At 38.6% G+C, this 18,576-nt stretch overlaps 1 protein-coding gene across 5 annotated transcripts in view; it reads right to left on the bottom strand.

The window, feature by feature from the left end:
- ECT2 (epithelial cell transforming 2) overlaps positions 1-17,586 on the bottom strand; it is a 50,396-nt gene extending 32,810 nt beyond the window's left edge. For 3 of the 5 annotated variants that reach the window (XR_013636329.1, XM_078854361.1, XM_078854360.1), the window contains exons 1-12: positions 17,507-17,586; positions 16,858-17,016; positions 11,094-11,173; positions 10,902-10,994; positions 9,625-9,807; positions 7,801-7,890; positions 6,519-6,626; positions 3,433-3,506; positions 3,165-3,295; positions 1,785-1,900; positions 1,505-1,567; positions 725-947 (exon numbers count right to left, since the gene is read on the bottom strand). Coding sequence is in view for 4 of the 5 variants with exons in the window: in XM_078854361.1 (XP_078710487.1) it covers positions 725-947; positions 1,505-1,567; positions 1,785-1,900; positions 3,165-3,295; positions 3,433-3,506; positions 6,519-6,626; positions 7,801-7,890; positions 9,625-9,807; positions 10,902-10,994; positions 11,094-11,173; positions 16,858-16,987 (1,291 nt within the window). In the remaining variant the exon portion in view is untranslated. The remainder of the gene's footprint in view (positions 1-724; positions 948-1,504; positions 1,568-1,784; positions 1,901-3,164; positions 3,296-3,432; positions 3,507-6,518; positions 6,627-7,800; positions 7,891-9,624; positions 9,808-10,901; positions 10,995-11,093; positions 11,174-16,857; positions 17,017-17,506) is intronic. The other 2 variants (XM_078854363.1, XM_078854362.1) reach the window with 1 other exon arrangement.
- Positions 17,587-18,576: the final 990 nt, after the last annotated feature.

Here is an 18,576-nt window from a genome sequence, read left to right on the forward strand (position 1 = left end):
AGGGTATTCATATTTACATCTGTAGCATTTCCAGATCTCTCTCTTGCATGTTGGAATTGGGGTTTATTCTGGAGTCCAAGTTCCAGGAGTTGACTAATTGTGAATTTTGCAATTTGCTCTCTGCCACAGGAACCAAATGCAGAGATATTAGTTTCTGGGTTAGTTAATTGGTCAACATAAGTTAAGCAAGTTGGTTCTTCACAATCTTGTGGCACGTTTGATATGTTATTTTTCCCTACAAGATGTTGACATGAGGCAAAAGTATCTTTCAAGGCTTCAAGATAAGTCAGCCTTACAGGGATCTTTTGGCTTTCCTTTGGAAAAAGGATCTTTTTTTGGAGATTTGATACTGTCCCTTTTCCAGGTATGTTATTGCCTAGGTTTCCAGAGGACTTAATGCTAGCTACCTTGTTTGTTTGCTGGAGACTTTTCACAAGTTTCACACACTGCTTTGGAGTAACATTATCTGGAGATTTATATTTGGTAAATGTGTATTTTTTCCTCCATGTTTGACTACATCTACTGACATGACGACAGCTGGCCTGGCCTCTACCTGTGTCTGAATGCCTCACTCCTATTCTGCTCCCTGCATAATTTGAAAGGGAGAAAGCCTGTAGTTATTTGTCAGAACTGTAGCATAGCTTATTTTTTCTACTTCTGTAATTTGCAAAGAAAGAATACTGCTTTAAGCACTGGTAAGCTTGGTTAAACCTCTTTCAACTACCTCCATTGGTAATGATGGATTCTGGCGTGTTAGAAATATCCAGCAAAGACCCCATAGAAAGGGAATGCTCAGCTGATTGGCGTTTCCGAGGAGGGAATGGTGACATGTCAGTTTCTCTGGTGAGCTGTGCAAGGGTCTCTCTCAAGCGACGTCTCTTGCGATTGCTATTTGGGGTATTCAGAGAAAGTTGCGACACTGACTTTTTGAGTTCAGGACTCTCCGGCTGTAATTAGATATGAAAATTCAGTTTAGTACTTTTAGTCACTGCCTCCAACTTGATTCTGTATAGACTACAGAAAAGAGATTATATATACACTACACAAGACAGTTGCCCCCATTTTGCTGTATGGTTAAACAAAATAATTGAAAGTTTTATACAGCAAACATGTTGATAGTTTAAAACACTACAGTCCCTTAGGTTATTAAACAGGATTTCTATTAAAAAAAGGCTGTGTTTGTTTTTCCAGCTTTAAAAATTCTGTACTGCATAACTGCGAGACCACCATGAAGTGACTACTAAGCAAGCAATGTCCAAGTAAATCACATGTTTAAGTTTTAGTCTGAATGCTTCAAGAGAATTTAGGAATTTTAGAAATATACTGTCATCATGAGTTATCAGCATCCAAATTAAGCCCTAAAATACTTATACACATGCTTAACTTTATTACTGTGAGTAATCCCATCAGTTTCAGTGGACAATTCACAGTAATCAAGTTAAGTATTTGCAGGATGTGAGCTTTCAGAGTCAACATATTACAATACTACTAAAGGTCAACATACCTTTTCAAATAAGTACATGGATTCTCCAGCTCTGGCATCCATCTGAATGCTTCCCCAGAACCACTATATGGGGAAAAGAAAGTCTTTTATAACTGGTTTCAAAAACTTGATACAAGCTTTTGACCTGAGATATTCAATACCACATACATGTATGAAAAAATCCCCAAAGTGTAACTATGTTCATTCAGAATATATATTATATATACCCAATAGAATTGTTGCTTACATATTGAATGATTAAAAAAAATACTCTAGTACTAAGACTTCTGTTTACACTAACCTCTTGCTTTACAACATAAAGTTTTTTTGGAGGCTCAAATGGGAGATCTTTTACTGTATTTTCTTCAACAACCAGATGTGTGCACCTGTCATCACTAACTGGCAAGTACTGCCCACCTATAGTAAGAGAATAAATCAAATTAACTGAAGAATTAGGCATCTAAAGTTTTGGTAAGAAATTATTTTGAAGTAGTATCAAAGTTGGGGTAGAGAAGGAGTAATAAAGAAGGAGAGAAGATGCAAGATGAAGGGGGAGTTGGTCAGCAAGTTTTGAAACCGCTGCATCCTGGGCACCCCCGGCACACACCACTCTGGAAACGACGACAGTATCAGCAGACATTCTATTGCAGTACAACTTCAGGGGACAGCCTCGATAAGCCAAGGTGCACCATTTAGGACTATAGCCCCTCCCCAAGTTCACAGTTTCTGCTATGGTGGAAGTTAAAAAAGGGAGAGAGATCTCTTGCTCTCCTGGAGCTCAGGTGCCACTAGGGATTATTTTTTAAAAATAATTTGGAGAACATCTTTGAGAATGTCTGAGAATGAGACTCCAACAAAGACATTGCTCCTAAAGAGCAAGCCAGAAATGGCTTACCTAAACACAGCCATTACAAATGGGAAGTTATGTACATTGTAAAGCTAGCTGTACCATATGGGCTACAAGGACATTGAAAGAGGGAGACTCCTTCCCTCTGCCTTGAGAAAGGCTCAGTTGTATAATGTTTGCATGACAATAGTTGGTGCAGTTCTATATAATATGAAAAACTTTAGCTACAAGATTCTCATATATAACATTACACACACAGCACTGTAAGAACAGACCTTAAACCAACTGAGTCAGCCAAGTAGTCTCATTACGTTGTATTACACTACTGAAGGGAAACAAATATTTGGCCATAAATTCTATACAAGGGATTTATTTTCTTGCAAATACATAATAAAACTTGTGAGTACTACACGCTTCAAGTAACACACTTGAACAGATATTTGTGGAATGCAACTTTGAGTCAGAAGAAGCCAAGCATACACACTGCACGTTTTTCTAACCAACTTCCCAAAAAGTTAAATATTGACGATTAGATGTGGAGGAAGGAAGGGGTAGGGGGTAGATGGCAGGAAAGAAATAGTAAAAGCAACAATTTTGAATCCACAGCGTTGCAGAAAAAACAAACTTATTTCGTACCAAAGCGAGGTGTGTGGTTTTTTTTGTTTTTGCTACATGCTTTATGCCCCCTGAGATCTATAGTTAAATGTAGCTTTTTAAATAGATCTGTTCAAACCTCCCTACATGCAAAGAGTCAGCATTTTAGTTTTAGACAGGTTTAAAGATAAAAATGCATTGCCTATAAATTCCATTGCAAATGTGATCAATAACAATAACCTTGCATTTTTGTCATTTCTTCCATGTTAATTCTCTCTTCATCGGAAAATCCAAGGAAACTTAACATGCAGTCTTGGAATGGGGGAACCTTGAACTCATTTCTGAATTCCTCATCAGCCGCACGGAAGTCACTTAAAAATAAATATTCATTAAAACCAGTTGTATATTTACTGTCACTACTATATAGAAGCTTGTTTTTGTACCATAGAAAAGGTACAAATTGAGTGAGGTTTGGGGTTTTTTTGTTTTTTTTTTTAGGAACACTTACATTTCATTCCTTCTCTCCCAAGCCTTGTAAATCCACTCAGCTTTCACAATAGGAGTTCCCAGACTCACAGCAAGCTAGAAGGAGAAGGAAGTCATTAGCTATGACAAGTGAACTTTCCATTTAAGTTCCTTCCAAACTTGGAGAAAGATTCCTGGCAACGTTTCTAATTTGGAAATCAGGTATTGTAAAAAGGATGAAGTTATTCCTCCGAGAAACAGAAATCACAGAAAATGTAGAGCCGGATGGACCTTGAGCGGTCATCTAGTCCATCCGCACACACTGAGACGGACATCCCTGAAAGGCGTTTGTCTAAACTATTCTTACAAAACCTCCAGTGACAGGGATTCCACAGCTTCGCTAGATAACCTATTGCAGTCCTTCACTATCCTTACAATTAGACTGTGTTCCCTAATATTTAGCCAAAGCCTCCCTTGGTGTAAAGTAAGATTATTTCTTTTCCTACCGTCAGTGGACTTTAACAAATTGATCACCATCCTTTTTGGAGCAGTCCTTAACATATTTGGAGACTTTTGGAGGGCCCCTCACCACTTGTCAACCCACCCAATTTTTAAAGTCTTTCTTCATAGGTCATGTTTCCTAAATTTTAGCCCACTATTGCTCTCCTCTGGACGCTCATTTACCCACATCTTTCTTAAAATATTAAAGCAAAACTGGACTCAGTAATGCAGTGGAGGTGTCACCAGTGCCAAGTAAAGCAGGACAATTTACCTCCCAGGTCTTCATACAACACTCCTGTTAATAGACCCATAATACTGGCCTTTTTCCATAAGTGCATCACATTATTGACTCATTCAATATGTGATCCACTTATAACCCCCAGTTTCTTTTCTGCAGTAATACTCTGTAGCCAGTTATTTCATTTTTTTCTTCCTGAGTGAAGTACTTTGCGCTTGTCATTGACCTTCATCTTGTTGATTTCAGACTAATTCTCCAATTTATCAGTGTCTTTTATGATTCTAATTCTGTCCTCACAAGTGCTTGCATCTCTTTCCAGCGTGATGTCATCCACAAATTTTATAAGTGCACTTTCCATTCCATTACCCAAGTCATTAATGAAAATATTTAATGCTACTGAACACAGGGCAGATCCTTGTGGGACCGCCACTAGATAAGTCTTCCCACTGTGACAAACCATTGGTAATTACTCTGAGTACAGTCTTAACTAGTTATGCACCCCACCTTATACTATGTCTATCAGCAGATAACCAAGCAGTAGTAGTATGTATCACTGTAGGTAGAGTGATTACAGTACAGAGAATCTTTAGATGCGCAAGTATCTTTACTCATTAACAGACTCAAAGCCACAACATCCATTTCAACATTTACCCAGTAAATGTGAGCGTTAAGCTCTACCCCATTTACAATGATAGCTGCAGCCTAGAAGTACATTATCCAGTGAAAAATGTTTCTACCTTTGCTCAGATGAGAGAAATTACCACAAACTTGCATCTGCAGCTTACAGTTTTTGAAGGTTTGCATTAGCCTATTTTTAAGGTTAAAATTGGGTCATGGTTATTTTTAGTAAAAGTCACAAAACAAAAAAAGTTTACAGAAGGCCTTGACCTATTCATAACTTTTACTAAAAAAAACCACAGGGGGGTTGGCAACTGCCAAGAGAGACTGAAGGCTGAGCACTGCTTCTATGGTAGGGGTTGAAGCCAAAGACGTCACAGAGGTTCATTAAAGACCAAATCGTATCCTTTTTTACTTATTTTATTCTGACACTTCTTCCCACCCTCAGAACATCCAGCAGGACATAATTTAGGGTTGTCCCCACAATAGAATTGTCACTGCTTCTATTGCAAGGAGATAGTTATGTTTTGGTAGCCTGTGCCAAATCAAATATAGAAATCCCAATAAAGATTCAGAGTGTATTAGCTATACACACAGTAAACTTGCATCCAGACAGCAAAGCATTCCCCTGTAATGATCAACATACTGACCAAAAACGTAAGAATGGTTGTTTTAGTATAGGTTTCAGAGTAACAGCCGTGTTAGTCTGTATTTGCAAAAAGAAAGGAGTACTTGTGGCACCTTAGAGACTAACCAATTTGAGCATAAGCTTAGCTCACGAAAGCTTATGCTCAAATAAATTGGTTAGTCTCTAAGGTGCCACAAGTACTCCTTTTCTTTGTTTTAGTATAGTAGAATGAGACTATGAAGGCTTATTGCTGTAACTAGCAGGGTCCTTCTATTGACCTAAAAAGATGGAAGTGTTCCGTATTAGCTATACAATTTTGATTTCCACTTTGTATCTTTATGTAATGCATTAAGTTTCCAACAGCAGTTGCAGCCAATACTGGTCAAGTTACACAGCACACAAGACGGAATACGATCAGCACTTAAAGACATTTGCTATGTATATAAGGCACCCTTAATGTTCTGTATTATACCAACAAATGTTCCTGATACTTGTGAAAAGTATAGGGTACATCTACACATCAATAAAAAACAAAAACATCTGTGGCACCAAGTCACAGAGTCCAGGTCAATTGACTCAGGCCCATGGGGCTCAAAACAACAGTGTAGACATTCAGGCTTGGACTAGAGACCAGCCTCTGTGATGTAATCCCACAAAGGGGGTGGATCTCAACCTGAGCCTCTACCCTGTAATTGTTAGCCCAGCATCCCAAGTCAGCTGACCAATGTCAGCTGCAGCTGTGCTGCTGGTCTTTTATTGTAGTGTAGGCACACCCATAGAAGCAGAACAAGCTGATAAGTGCTCTGAAACCTCAATTGCAGTGGTCTCAGTTAACTTAATGCTAAGTACTTCACAAGAGACAAAATGCTTATTTTCAGAGGTTGTTTTCATCTGTAACAAAAGCCTTTAGACAAAAGGTATTTTTAAAAAACAGGCCATTTCTTGATTCCAACAGCTAAACAATTACCACCTGTTATTTTTAAAGCTTGACATCACGGATATGCTGAAATCTTTAATCCTTTCTACTTAGCATATTTTCTTCATTACAAAAGTGCATCTGCTCCAAGTTAAAATAAAAGGTCTGATTTGAAAGGGTCAATCTACACTGAGAAACTTTTTGAAGTGCAAACTCAAGTTCACGTACTCTGAATTTGTCTCCTTGCGTAGAATTAGCCACCAGATGTGTAACTTTTGAACTGAAGTCCCTTCGAATAATTCCACCCATATGATGAACCAAGGTCACAAGCTTAACCTGAAGAGCAAGAGTCAGGAAGTAAGAGAATCATACACTTTTTGAAACTTACAGCTGTTAATGAAGGGACAAAGACAAGAGGTCTATACACACACCATACAAATTACACTGGAACTTAAAGCTTTTGCATGTTCATTTAACCTGTACTGTTGTAGTTAAAGGAGTCATTTTTAAAAGGAGACATGGTTGGCAAGCCATAAATGTTACCTGCCTTAGAAGTATTTAACATATAATCAAATGTATTTTAAGGAAACATACAAGCCACCATTGCTGTTTTCTCAGCTATACAGTTAGCTGCTCATGCTGCTTCACAATCATCTCACCCCATCAAAGTCAAAAATTTACCTAGCAGCCCATAAAGCCACTAAACAAGATGACTCCCAACATATCATAGCCCATTGTCATGCTGCCACTTCTGTAAGTGGAACTGGCAGTTTTCTTTGGATTCTGGGCTATTAAAACATAGAAATGAAGGCTAACATACTTGGCTGGGGGGGAAAAACCAAAACAAAAAAACCAGGAGTTTAGAACAAATGAATGTGGACTGCTCAGTTTGAGTCTGGCAGGACATCAGAGTTAACTCCTAGCTCTTGGAAGATGGTCTTGGCTCTGTGCTTCATGCAGTTGCCAGCATCTCCAGCAGTACAGTTTGCCTTGATACCATGCCAGAACACTGATTCAGTAGTGGCTTATATGATAGCAAGACACCAAGTGAATTATCAGTTGCTTCTTGTAATATCAAAGTTTCCCATTTGACTACTGATCGGGAACGATGCTGCTGTAGTTCTGACACGATTACAGTACATGGCAGTGACACTCCAAATGCTCTGAACAGGATATCCAAGTTTCACTTGAGTGCACTCAAGAGCACGCACATTATCCAACACAAGTGACAGGTCAAATTCTTAGGTGATCAACTCGATGCTGCCTAAGGGTCCAATCCTGCTCCCATGCAAGTCAGTGAGTCCCACTGTCTTCAACAGGAGCAGGAGAGTGTCTTAAGTAGACCCTAGAATCCTAAAACTGTACTCAAGAATACAAGCTTTAGTAACTGTTAGACATTGTACACTAGGGGTAATGTAACAGAAAACTACCTTGAACATAGTTACATGTAGATTAATCAGTCCAAGAAAGGGGAGGGGACAAGGGTGTAAGACAAAAGAAAGAATCTTACTAGTTCTTCTTTCTTCCTGAATCCTGTAAAGCACAGCACCAGATTCAACATACTTGCACAGTACAATGGGCGACATGAGAAAGGTAGAGGCTGAAATCAAATAATGATTTGTTACAGTAGTCAGAACCACAAGCTATTTAAAAAAAAAAAGGTTAAACAAAAAACTTGGACAGTGGCTCTACAGGCTTTTAACTTTATTAAAATGCACTGATACCAACTGGATACCAATTAACAAGGCTCATTGTTTTCTGGTATGTCTTGAAAGAGGAACTGCCAGCATTTTGGTGAAATGATTGAAGTATCTCTGTAGCCTGTGCTGAAACAGTGCTGTAAACTTGTTACAGTTGTAACTTTATCATAGGTGTCCCTATGTTTCCTGTAGGATCATATTATACACTACTGTCCTGCAACAGAGCATTACCACCCCCCAACTGTTAGTATTAGAAGTATAACTTCTTCTGCACCGTACAGCAACCATGTAGGACAAAAGTGCCTGTCACTAAAGCACTCTTTACTCACTCAGTGCAGTATTCCAAAGAAGAGGAGCATTTTAGATAATTTATTAATTTCAAGTAAGTGTTAGTAATTAGCATCTGTATTTCCTTAAACCTCTTCCTGGTGCAAAGTAGTATTTGTGCACTTCTCCTGTCTGTCAGAGATCCTACTTTGAATATTTTTTTGTCATCAGACTTCAGAGGGGATTAGAATATGGATTATAAAATACTTTCAGCCTATGCTGGATACCCATTCTTGGGTGGTTCAAATGGTACTTAACATAGGCATCATTATCAGCAGTTTCAACACCATGTTTTTGAGTTAATTTAACTGGATTTCTCAGGACTTGAATTCCTAGTAGCTTTCCCTTTCTGAGAATAACCTGCAAATAGCAGTATAAGAGGGGGAGCAATGAAGGGGTTCATGTTGTCACCAAGGCTCTCGAAAGTGTTAAGAAAGAAAAGGAAGCAATACACAAAAAGAAAAAACACTATACATTACATTAATGTCTTGTCTACACTAGAAAGTTATACTGCTTTAACCGTCCTAGGTGCTACAAGTAATATACTGGTATAGTTGAAGCAGTACAATCCCTCTAGTGTGGATGCACTTACACTGGCATAGAAGGTGCTTATACTAGTATATCTATTCCTGTACATGAAAAGGAATAAACTACATGGTATAAGGCACTTTTATACCAGCTCAACTGCATCTACACCAGGACTTTTACTTGGGTGACTATTTTGGTTAAGAAACCTCACACCATTAACCAAACCAAGTATATAGACCAGGTCTAGTACTTTTTCCCAGCATTTCTCTGGAAAGGTATCCCAGGGAAGTGGGGGAAGAGAAGTAATTTGTGAACATAACTGACTGGCTTGAGCTACTTGTGCACATTGGCTTGGCAGTTGTAAGCCACTCACTCTGCATTTATGGCCTACTCTTCCGAAGTGCTGAACAACAACAAATCCCAAGTCACGTTAATTAGAGCCATGGGTGCTTCCTATATATATTGTTTTTTTAAAGGCCATTTATGTATGTTGTGAAACACGGACATGTGAATGACCTGAATTCTGCACTGAGAAAGACTGATACAGCTTTCAGCAATGCCTCCAGTTCAGAAGAATTTAGAGATTCAGAATAGCTGCCCCATCACAATACCAGATCTTCATTTACGTAAACAATAAGGAGAGCTATAATCGCAATTTAAATGAAATGTCTACCATAGGAAGAAAGTAGTCAGAATCTTCATGTTAGTATTATTTACATGTGTTGTCAGTGTCCATCAACAAATAAAGTAAAAGTATAGGTCATTTGCTTTCACCTTACCTCTCCTTTTTGAGCACAATGAAGTACTATTGGAGGTCCAAGAACACGACAGTCAAACTTGTACAAGTTCTCCAAGATGGTATCTTGAAAGTCTGCTACAATGAAGACTGTCTCAAATTCTGGAGACTCAGAATCCCCAAACTCTTCCACAGACTCCATCTTGATATAGGGCACTTTAATTTCCTTAATTTTTTCCACACAATATTAAAATAAAAGTGTCATTCATGCAACATTCATTTACTAGGTATGTCATTCTTAGATTATTTTTACCTTGAAGTGTTAAAGAAATTTAGTATCAAAGACAGCTTTACAGTTTTCCAAAAAGTTACATATTCTGTTTAAAGATACAAAAAAACCCCATGTCTTTGTATATTCTTAGCACTGAACTAGTGATGATCTAGGTTTCTAAAGTGATTTCTGATTCTGAATTTAAGGAATTGTTTAAGAGTCTAAAGTATCTGTTCTAATATTAATTGTTTTACCTCTCTTTAGGGATTTCCTCGGTCTTTTTGGAGGGAGGAGGGTGCCACATTGACAATATAAGAGTAAGATCAACTAATATCTTGTTACATTAACTCAGTTGGATACAATTGTTCTTGTACAACAGAAAAGTGAATCTTTTCCTTCATGGCATCTTAAAGAATTTAGTTTGTATATTTTGGAACTCTTTCACTAAAAATAGACTCAGTTGAGCAATTTAAAGTTGCAACTTGCAGACCAAAAGATTCCATAAAGGAATGTTTCATGCAGCATGAAGTTAGACTTCATATTTCAGAAGGTTTAACTACAGGCTGCTCTGAATCTGGAGACTTCAGGTCCAAACTCCATTTTCTAGAATCCTTCACATTAAGAAGCAACTTAATGCTTACAAAACTGTTCATGCACCAATCATATATTGCAGCTCTTTCACTGTTGAATCAGAAAAGCCAGTTAACTGATTATGAAGCTAGTTCATAGAAGAAACTTACAAAAGTCTAAACAGAAGCATTACATATATCATTTGAGAGTTCCATATCCAAGCATGGAACACATTAAGTACACCAAATAGGTTAGTTCAGGGATTCAGGACAGACACTTAAGTAAATTGCAGTTTCAAATTTGATACAAGTTTCTACTCAACTAGCTTCAAACTACACCGGAATGTTTAATACAGGAAACATTGTCTATTGTGCCTTCATCACACCCAAATATCATGAAATTTAAGTGTTTGTGCACTCCAGTCCCAGTGAAGTGCAACATGCTTCATGCAATCATATACATATAGATGCCTGACATACCATATGAATTATACTTTTTATTAGCTTTTCTTCCGATTTACCAGGACTAGTTTCCTTTATCTTTATAACTGGGACTTCCATTATCTTAATGGTCTGTGGAAGAGGAGAACTTCGGTATGAGATTAAATTACTTACATGAAGTTTGTCAAAACAATGTCATTATGACGACTTCTTTATGTTAAAGCCACATACCTCCAAGGCTTTCAAGAGTTCCTCACGTTTCCCAGCTTCCTGAATTAAAACCACTCTGGTTTCAATCTGAGGCATTTCCTCTGTTTGGGGGGGAAAAATTGCAATATTCATAGCCAATAGAAAAATCTAATCCTAACGTTAAACAAAGCCATAAATGTATGGCAACTGTACACTGGTATCTTGCCAAGATCCACAGTCCTTTCTCAAAAAAGTATTATTTACCAAGAGTACTTCAACTCTGAAGACTGGGTGCTGCCTTAACAAGCTTCTTCTTCAAGTCAAGCTTGCAGCCGATGGATTGCACAGTGCATCAGTCGTAGACATGTAGGTTTGGAAGGGACCTCAAGAGGTCATCTAGTTCAGCCCCAAACGCTGAGCAAGGATTAAGTAAACCTAGACCATCATTGACAGGTGTTTGTCTAACCTGTTCTTAAAACCCTCCGATGACAGGGATTCCACAACCTCCCCTGGAAGTTTATTCTAGTACTTATCCTTACAGTTAGGAATTTGTTTGTACTATCCAGTCTAAATCTCCCCTTGCTACAGATTAAACCTATTACTTTTTGTCCTACCTTCATGGACAAGGAGAACAACTGATATATATAACAGCCCTTAACAGTCGTCAAATAGATCAAATCCTCCCTCAGTCTTTTCTTCTGAAAAAGAAACATTACCTAATCTATGAGGAAAGGCTTAAAAAAAATCTGGGTATCTTCTCCCATTTTGTTGCTCTTCTCTGGACTTGCTCCCATTTGCGCACATAATTTTCTGAAGTGTGGTGCCTGGAACTGGGCACAGTACTTCAGCTGAGGCCTCACAAGTGCCAAGCAGAACAGGACAATTACTTCCTGTGTTTTACATACGATACTCCTGTTAATACACCTAGAATGTTTGCCTTTTGGCTACTGTATCTCATGGTCATCTCATTCAATTCGTGATCCACTATAATCCCAGATTTTTTTCAGCAATACTACTACCTAGCCAGTTATTCCCCATTTTGTATTTGTGCATTTGATTTTTTCCTTCCTAAATGAAGTATTTTGCATTTGTTTACATTAAATTTCATCAGACCAATTCTCCAATTTGTCAAGGTTGTTTTGAATTTTAATCCTATCCTCCAAAGTACCTGCAACCTTTCCCAGTCTGGCATAATCTGGGGATTTTAGGAGTATACTCTCCACTCGATTATCCAAGTAATTAATGAAAACGTTCACTAGTACTGGACCTGAAACAGACACCCCCCCACGGGGCCCCACTAGATATTTTATCCCAGTCTGACAGCAAGCCAGATACAGCTTAAAAGTAGAACTCAGGAGCCATATACTTGCTAGAGTCTACGATGAAGCAAGACCACAGTTTATGACCAATGAAGAGCTCTTTCATATTCACACAGGAACTGTGTGGAAAGGTGGGGGCGGGGAAGAGTGATCAACAAGTATTGAGAGGCACAGCAGCGTTAGTTCCACGCTACTAACAGAATTAGCTATCTAACAAATTTACCAAAGAAATGTTTAAGCCACTCACCAGCCTTCCTCCTTCACTGTGCAAATCAATCCCAAACAGAAAGTTATTCTGTCACAATTAGAAGAAACTGCTGCAAAGTGGAGTTAGTCTATGGTGCAGAGGCATGGCTGTTTAACGTTAGGATATTAAACATTAAAATACTACAAAATACTAAAGCTTTCCAAAAAAAACGAACAAAAGAAAAGGGTGATGTCTAAGCCCCTATGAACTTGCTCCATTTCTCCAGCATACATCCTGGAGGCATTCACAGAATTGCGTCTTTTGAAATGCCTGAGGCAGATAGAAAGTTGCCTGGCATAACTGAGGGAACAGGATTTTACTTTAACACTATTTACTAAAGAGATCAAAAAAAAATAATCACATTTCTCTGTGAAAGACTAACTCTCCCACGTAACACCCAAGGTCACTACAGCATCTGATATTTTCCCCAGTTTATGAGCCTTATCTAGTCATTTTCATCCTAGGTATGTACCTTTCACACACAGGAAAGGAGAGTAAATTTAAGAGAGTAGGATTTTAAAGCCTAAAGGATTGGATAGGGGATTGCAACTCAGGGCAGGGGTGTCTGAAACTATTGAACAAGTTTAAGTTAGCTGTGCCCTTTGGGAAAAAAGGGATCAATTATATGCAAACAGACCCCAAACAGTAAGTCTGCAGATCTTAAAAGGTCTGTTTATTCTAGAGTTGCAGTAAGACAATTTTAGACTTCTCAAACATTGCTTTTTATTAATGGGCACCAGTATGACTGATTAATGGGTTATATAGAAAGCCTAAATTGAGAATTACTGAACAGGAATGCCAGCAACAAAAAGGGTCTCCCACAATGGGCAGGATTTGTCAGAGGTACAGGTGGCAGATTTGAATTAATAAGTCATTTAAAAAAAATTGAGAATCACAAATGGCTATTTAGCATATACCTTTGGAAGTGCACTTAGCTACAGAGTCAAGATGAAATGCTGTGTGTTTACAGTTCAATGAAAAGTCTTATTCAAGCCACTCCTTTTCCACAACATTACATAACTCCATCACATCACTTGTGTCCAAGAATCTTCCTAAATTGCTCCCTCAATCTCATTTACTCACTCCCAACTTCACATCTTTCATACTACCTTGCATGCTCATATTTAGTGCATACCAAGTTCAGAGGCTCATTCCTGCTGCAGTAACTATTTACCACCATTCCTGTCTTTAGATCAGGGGTCTCAAATGCATGGCCCATGGGCCCCATGCCAAGCTCCCCGCCCCATCTGCCCCATTCCCCCCACTCCTCTGCCTACCTCCAGGAGCTTCCTGCACAGCTGTTTGGTGGCCCTTAGTACTTTCCAGAAGGGAGGGGGGAGGAGCAGGGGGCCATGCACTCAGGGGAGGAGACGCAAGATGAGGGGCCGGGCTGGGGATTTGGGGTAGGGGTTGAAATAGGGGCAGGGCCTCATGGAAGGGGTGAAGTGGGGCAGGACTGGGGGCTTTTGTATCTTTATATGAAAGAGTGTCAGTGATCCAGCCCTCGGGCCAATGTACTAGTCCTCATGTGGCCCTTGTGGTGATTTGAGTTTGAGATCTCTGTTTTAGACCAGGCTCTTGAAAGCAGAGGGCTTTTTATTTTGCCTAGAACATGTGCTGTATAGCATTATCTATTCTAGGCAGAGAGACTCCTATAGTTAAGGATACATGAGCATTTACATTCTGAGGGGTCATTTTTGGAACTTATAACTGGTCAAATTCTGGATTCAAGTTTTGTATACTTGACTCCAGTCCAGAGTCTTCCCCCCCCTCCAATTTCAGCAAAGAATATTATCCATTTAGCACTAAAGTACAATATACTTCCTATCATAAAGGATTTTTAAACTTAGCTTATAAATAGCTCTACACCACCTCAGTAGAGGGAAGAAAATCTTAGGAATGATAGTCTTTAGATCAAATGCTCCTGTCAGCGTTCCACCAAAAGTCCATTTTTATTTAGTACAGCTTATAGTTAAAAAAAAAAAGTACTTCATGCCTACTCACGGATTAGTACATTGTATAATACTGGCACTACCTATACCAATTAAATTAAATTGGATGTGGGCACACAAAATTATGGAATGAGGCAGGGCTCCAGAGGTTGCCTATCTGAGCCAATGTAGGCACTATAGAAGTTATTGTTACCTTGATCGAATCTAGCTTTTCAGCCTCTGTATTTTGATCTCTATGAGACCTCACTTTCCTAGAGTACAAAAGGGAGCAAGTGATGACAGCAGTTCAAGTTTATACCATGGCAGAATGTAAAGCAATAAAACAGTCAGAGTCCCCATCAAGAGGGGTTTGAGAGGCCAGTCTACATAATAGTCAGGCTCTCTAAAGGACTATCAACCAGATCAAAATGCACCCCAATTCCAAAGGGAAGAGCCCTATTCTATATGGACAGCTCCAATGCCTTCCTCTGCTGCTGCTCAGAGCTTCCCCAAGGTGCAGGATTAGATTAATCTGTTACCTCATAAGTCTCACCATTATCCACAGGACTCCAAATATCCTCAGTTTAACTGATAGGAAACTAGACAATTTTCCACTGGTGCAATCCGGGAAAGCAAGGAGCAGCAGTAGAGGCATTCAAGTCTGCAGACAGAGTTCAGAAAGACAGTACTACCTCAGTTTCCATTTGTCTCATGTTGACAGGTTGCAGATAAAAAGCCAGAATCTTAAATTTTGTAAATAAGATTAAATTCTGCATAATTTGATGGCACTTGTCTGTGAAAGCTTTCTACTGACCATGAGCAAGGATAGTTTTGAAACCCTGAACACCGGATTTCATTTCAAGGAAGTTACTGCAGAGAATGTTTTAACTGCAAGTGCTGATTTTCCTAACAAACTCCTAGTTGCCTCTAGACAAAGTTGCAGCCACACCAGAAATAACCCAACGAATTTGGGACATACAAATGCACACCTGTGAACAATTAATAGTACGTGTAACGCTAGTTTACTTAGCCTTTCCCATCGAAGGTGACCATTGACAAACACCTGTCAGGGATGGTCTAGTCTAGATAATACTTAGTCCCCTGCATTGAGACAGGGCTAAGGAAACCTACTGACGGCCCTTCTAGTCCTACATTTCTATGACTTACACTTTTTAGCAACAGATGGGTACTGAACAGAGACAGGCCTGTAATCAAAGGACAAAATACATCATTCCTTTGATTAACGAAGGGTTTTGTTTTTTTAACCTATACTGTCTAATTTAGGTCAAAAGCCTTGGTAGTAAGAAATTTTACTATAGTTTGGTGAATTCACAAAAAGTTAAAGTAGTGGCATGAATTTAACCAGACATTTTGTGGATATATGTTCTCCAAGCTTTTCCAAAAAAGCTCTGCTCGTGTTCTTCACAAATATGGATGTTTAGGTCATGGCCTATTGAATGGAAACTACCAACTGTGTGATTTTGTCATGTGAAACAAGGAAGGGAGAATGGGATGAAATATTTACTTTGAACCTAGATCAAAAGAGGTATTAATACTGATACTGTATATTTAGAGCCACTGCAAGTGACAAATCACCACAAGTTACTAACAATCTTTGGTTGAATTGCAGGAGCCTCATTAGCTTCCAAACTGAAGAATTACTCTGCTTTTAATTTTACAGATCTCCTCTAATTAGAGGTTTAGGGTGAATGAAGTAATCAGGTAGAGACATCCATTCTGGAAATACCAGGAGAAAGAGGATAAATCAAATACCAAGGAAAACTACACTATTTTGTGGGAAATAGAACATACTTTAATTTCTAAAGTCTCTCTTGGGTGGGGGGTAAGACTGGTTTGTATGATTCAGGAGATTAGTAATCAATGTAGATCTTTCTAGATGTAGATTACTAGTTCAAATCTATAGACATCAGTAGAGACCAAAAAGCCACCCATCTCATGGTTCTTCACAGGCCTATGAAGCAAGTTGGTGATCAATGACTATTCTTAGTAAAAGCGTCCACATCATAAAACCACCACTATGACTGGATTCTTGGTTGGTACTTTGTGTGATGAGCAAGAATGAACTACTTTCACCTGTACAGTTCTGTCCCTTTTTAACATATCTGTGGAGAAGGCAGAAACACTACTTTTGGTTCAGTACCCACTTTGTGGCTGTACAAAGGGCTTCAGGCTATTGACACCTTCCCATTTAAAAACAAAACAAAAACAACGTATATGTATATATCGTCCAAGAAACAATATTCAAACGAAACAAGTGTGACAGTATTGAAAAAGGCTTTTCCTGTTACCTTCAGCATCTGAAGCCAATCCAATAAATATATTTTCCTTGGACGTTTCTATAATTTTTGAATCAAGAACAGAAGAATCTCCCAAGAGACTCCTTCCGGTGTCAGACACTAGCATACTGCTGTCAGTCATGATCAAGTCTGTGTTTCTCTCCTCAGTGGCTGCAAAATAAGTACCCAAAGTAAGTTTCATCTGAACAGTACATACTAAAAAAAAATAGTCCGTAAAAAGTCCTGTGGAAAGGTAGAGAAGTTAGTTTTAGACTTCTAAATATTAGAACTAACAAATCCCACTTACATGCTAGTATCCTCTTAGCCTACAGCTATTTTAAGAGTCGCAGAATTATACAAACAACTATCACAGAAATAGTTTCTACAGGTAATTCATAGTAGTCTATTTTTGAGGAAAACTGTTTGAAGACAGGGCATTTTGATAGCTAGGGATATGGGAATAAAAAGCCCTGTATTCCCTTTAAAAAAAGTCAGATTTAAGGATTTATTTTGATCCAGGATCTCGAGAAATTGCTTGCTTACTCCAGATAGGAATTTTGTTAAACATGGTCTGAAAGAGATTCAGGAAGCTGGATTAACCATGTTATTTGCATTTAATTTCAGAGAAGTTCACACTAAAAAAGAAACGGGGTTTGCATACATTTTCCAAAGGTGAAAGTTTGAAGAAAGAAGATTGTAGTATACAGGCCAACACACTTGACCTCAGATTCCCCAGATGAGTTGACCAGATTTGTGCAGCTTACTGTTGAAGTTCCTCAGGCCTGTCTTGCTAGGCAATTTCAGTGATGCAGTCCTTATCACAGACAGAGAGAAGGGGTTCCTTGCCATCACCGGAAAGCCTCATAGAGGCACCAAGTGCATTATCTACATACAGAATTATAAAGTATTATAAAAAAAGTACTAATAAAGTACTCAGTGCAGCATTTAAATACAAAATTCCTCAGCTAACTGACATGGGGGTGTGGAATCAGTGAATTTGCAGGACGCCAACAGGCAAAGCAGCAACATAAGTTTACTATCCAGCACTGGGAAATTTACTCTATTGTTTCCACAGGATGAAGACTGTTGAACATTAACACTCATTCTCAGAGTTCACTGTCCCACACTAAAGGATCCTTTGACTCCTTGTCCGCACAATATGTTTCTCCATCTTGTGAGAAGCTGCTTGAACAATTGTGAACTTCAGGGGAAAAAAGCTATCCCTGTCTCACGTTGCCAGGTCCACTTATCTCAATCATCAATTCAGTTGGCTAGGATTCTCCTGACTAGGAAAAACCATGTTTTTGTAAGTGGGTTTGGAAATATGCAATTCCTGTGATGCATCATGCAGCTTAAAGTATTTGCACAGTGGTATGAGGGAACATGAAACTGTATGAAAAAGGTTTAAGATACCTTGGTATAGGTACTATATAAAAATCAAGGAGAAAGTGCCAAGTATCCTTTTTGCAGATATTCTCTCCTCATGCTCCCAAATGTACTACGCTTTTATTATTTTAAGGAAGGACAGCTTCAAAATGTTACTCATGGATATCCTTACAACTCACTGTGCTCAAAAAGGGATAAATATTTTTACTTACAACAATATGAACAGATTATTTTTCTTAAAACACAAACAAAACTTGTAAAATACAATGTCCTTTTAAAATAGTAGTCTTTGAAGTCACAAGTTAAAACACTGTATGGGAGAGGACATAGTAAAATTCCAGGAAC

Source organism: Lepidochelys kempii, chromosome 9 (genome assembly GCF_965140285.1).
Source record: "Lepidochelys kempii isolate rLepKem1 chromosome 9, rLepKem1.hap1, whole genome shotgun sequence".
Classification (NCBI taxonomy): domain Eukaryota; kingdom Metazoa; phylum Chordata; order Testudines; family Cheloniidae; genus Lepidochelys; species Lepidochelys kempii.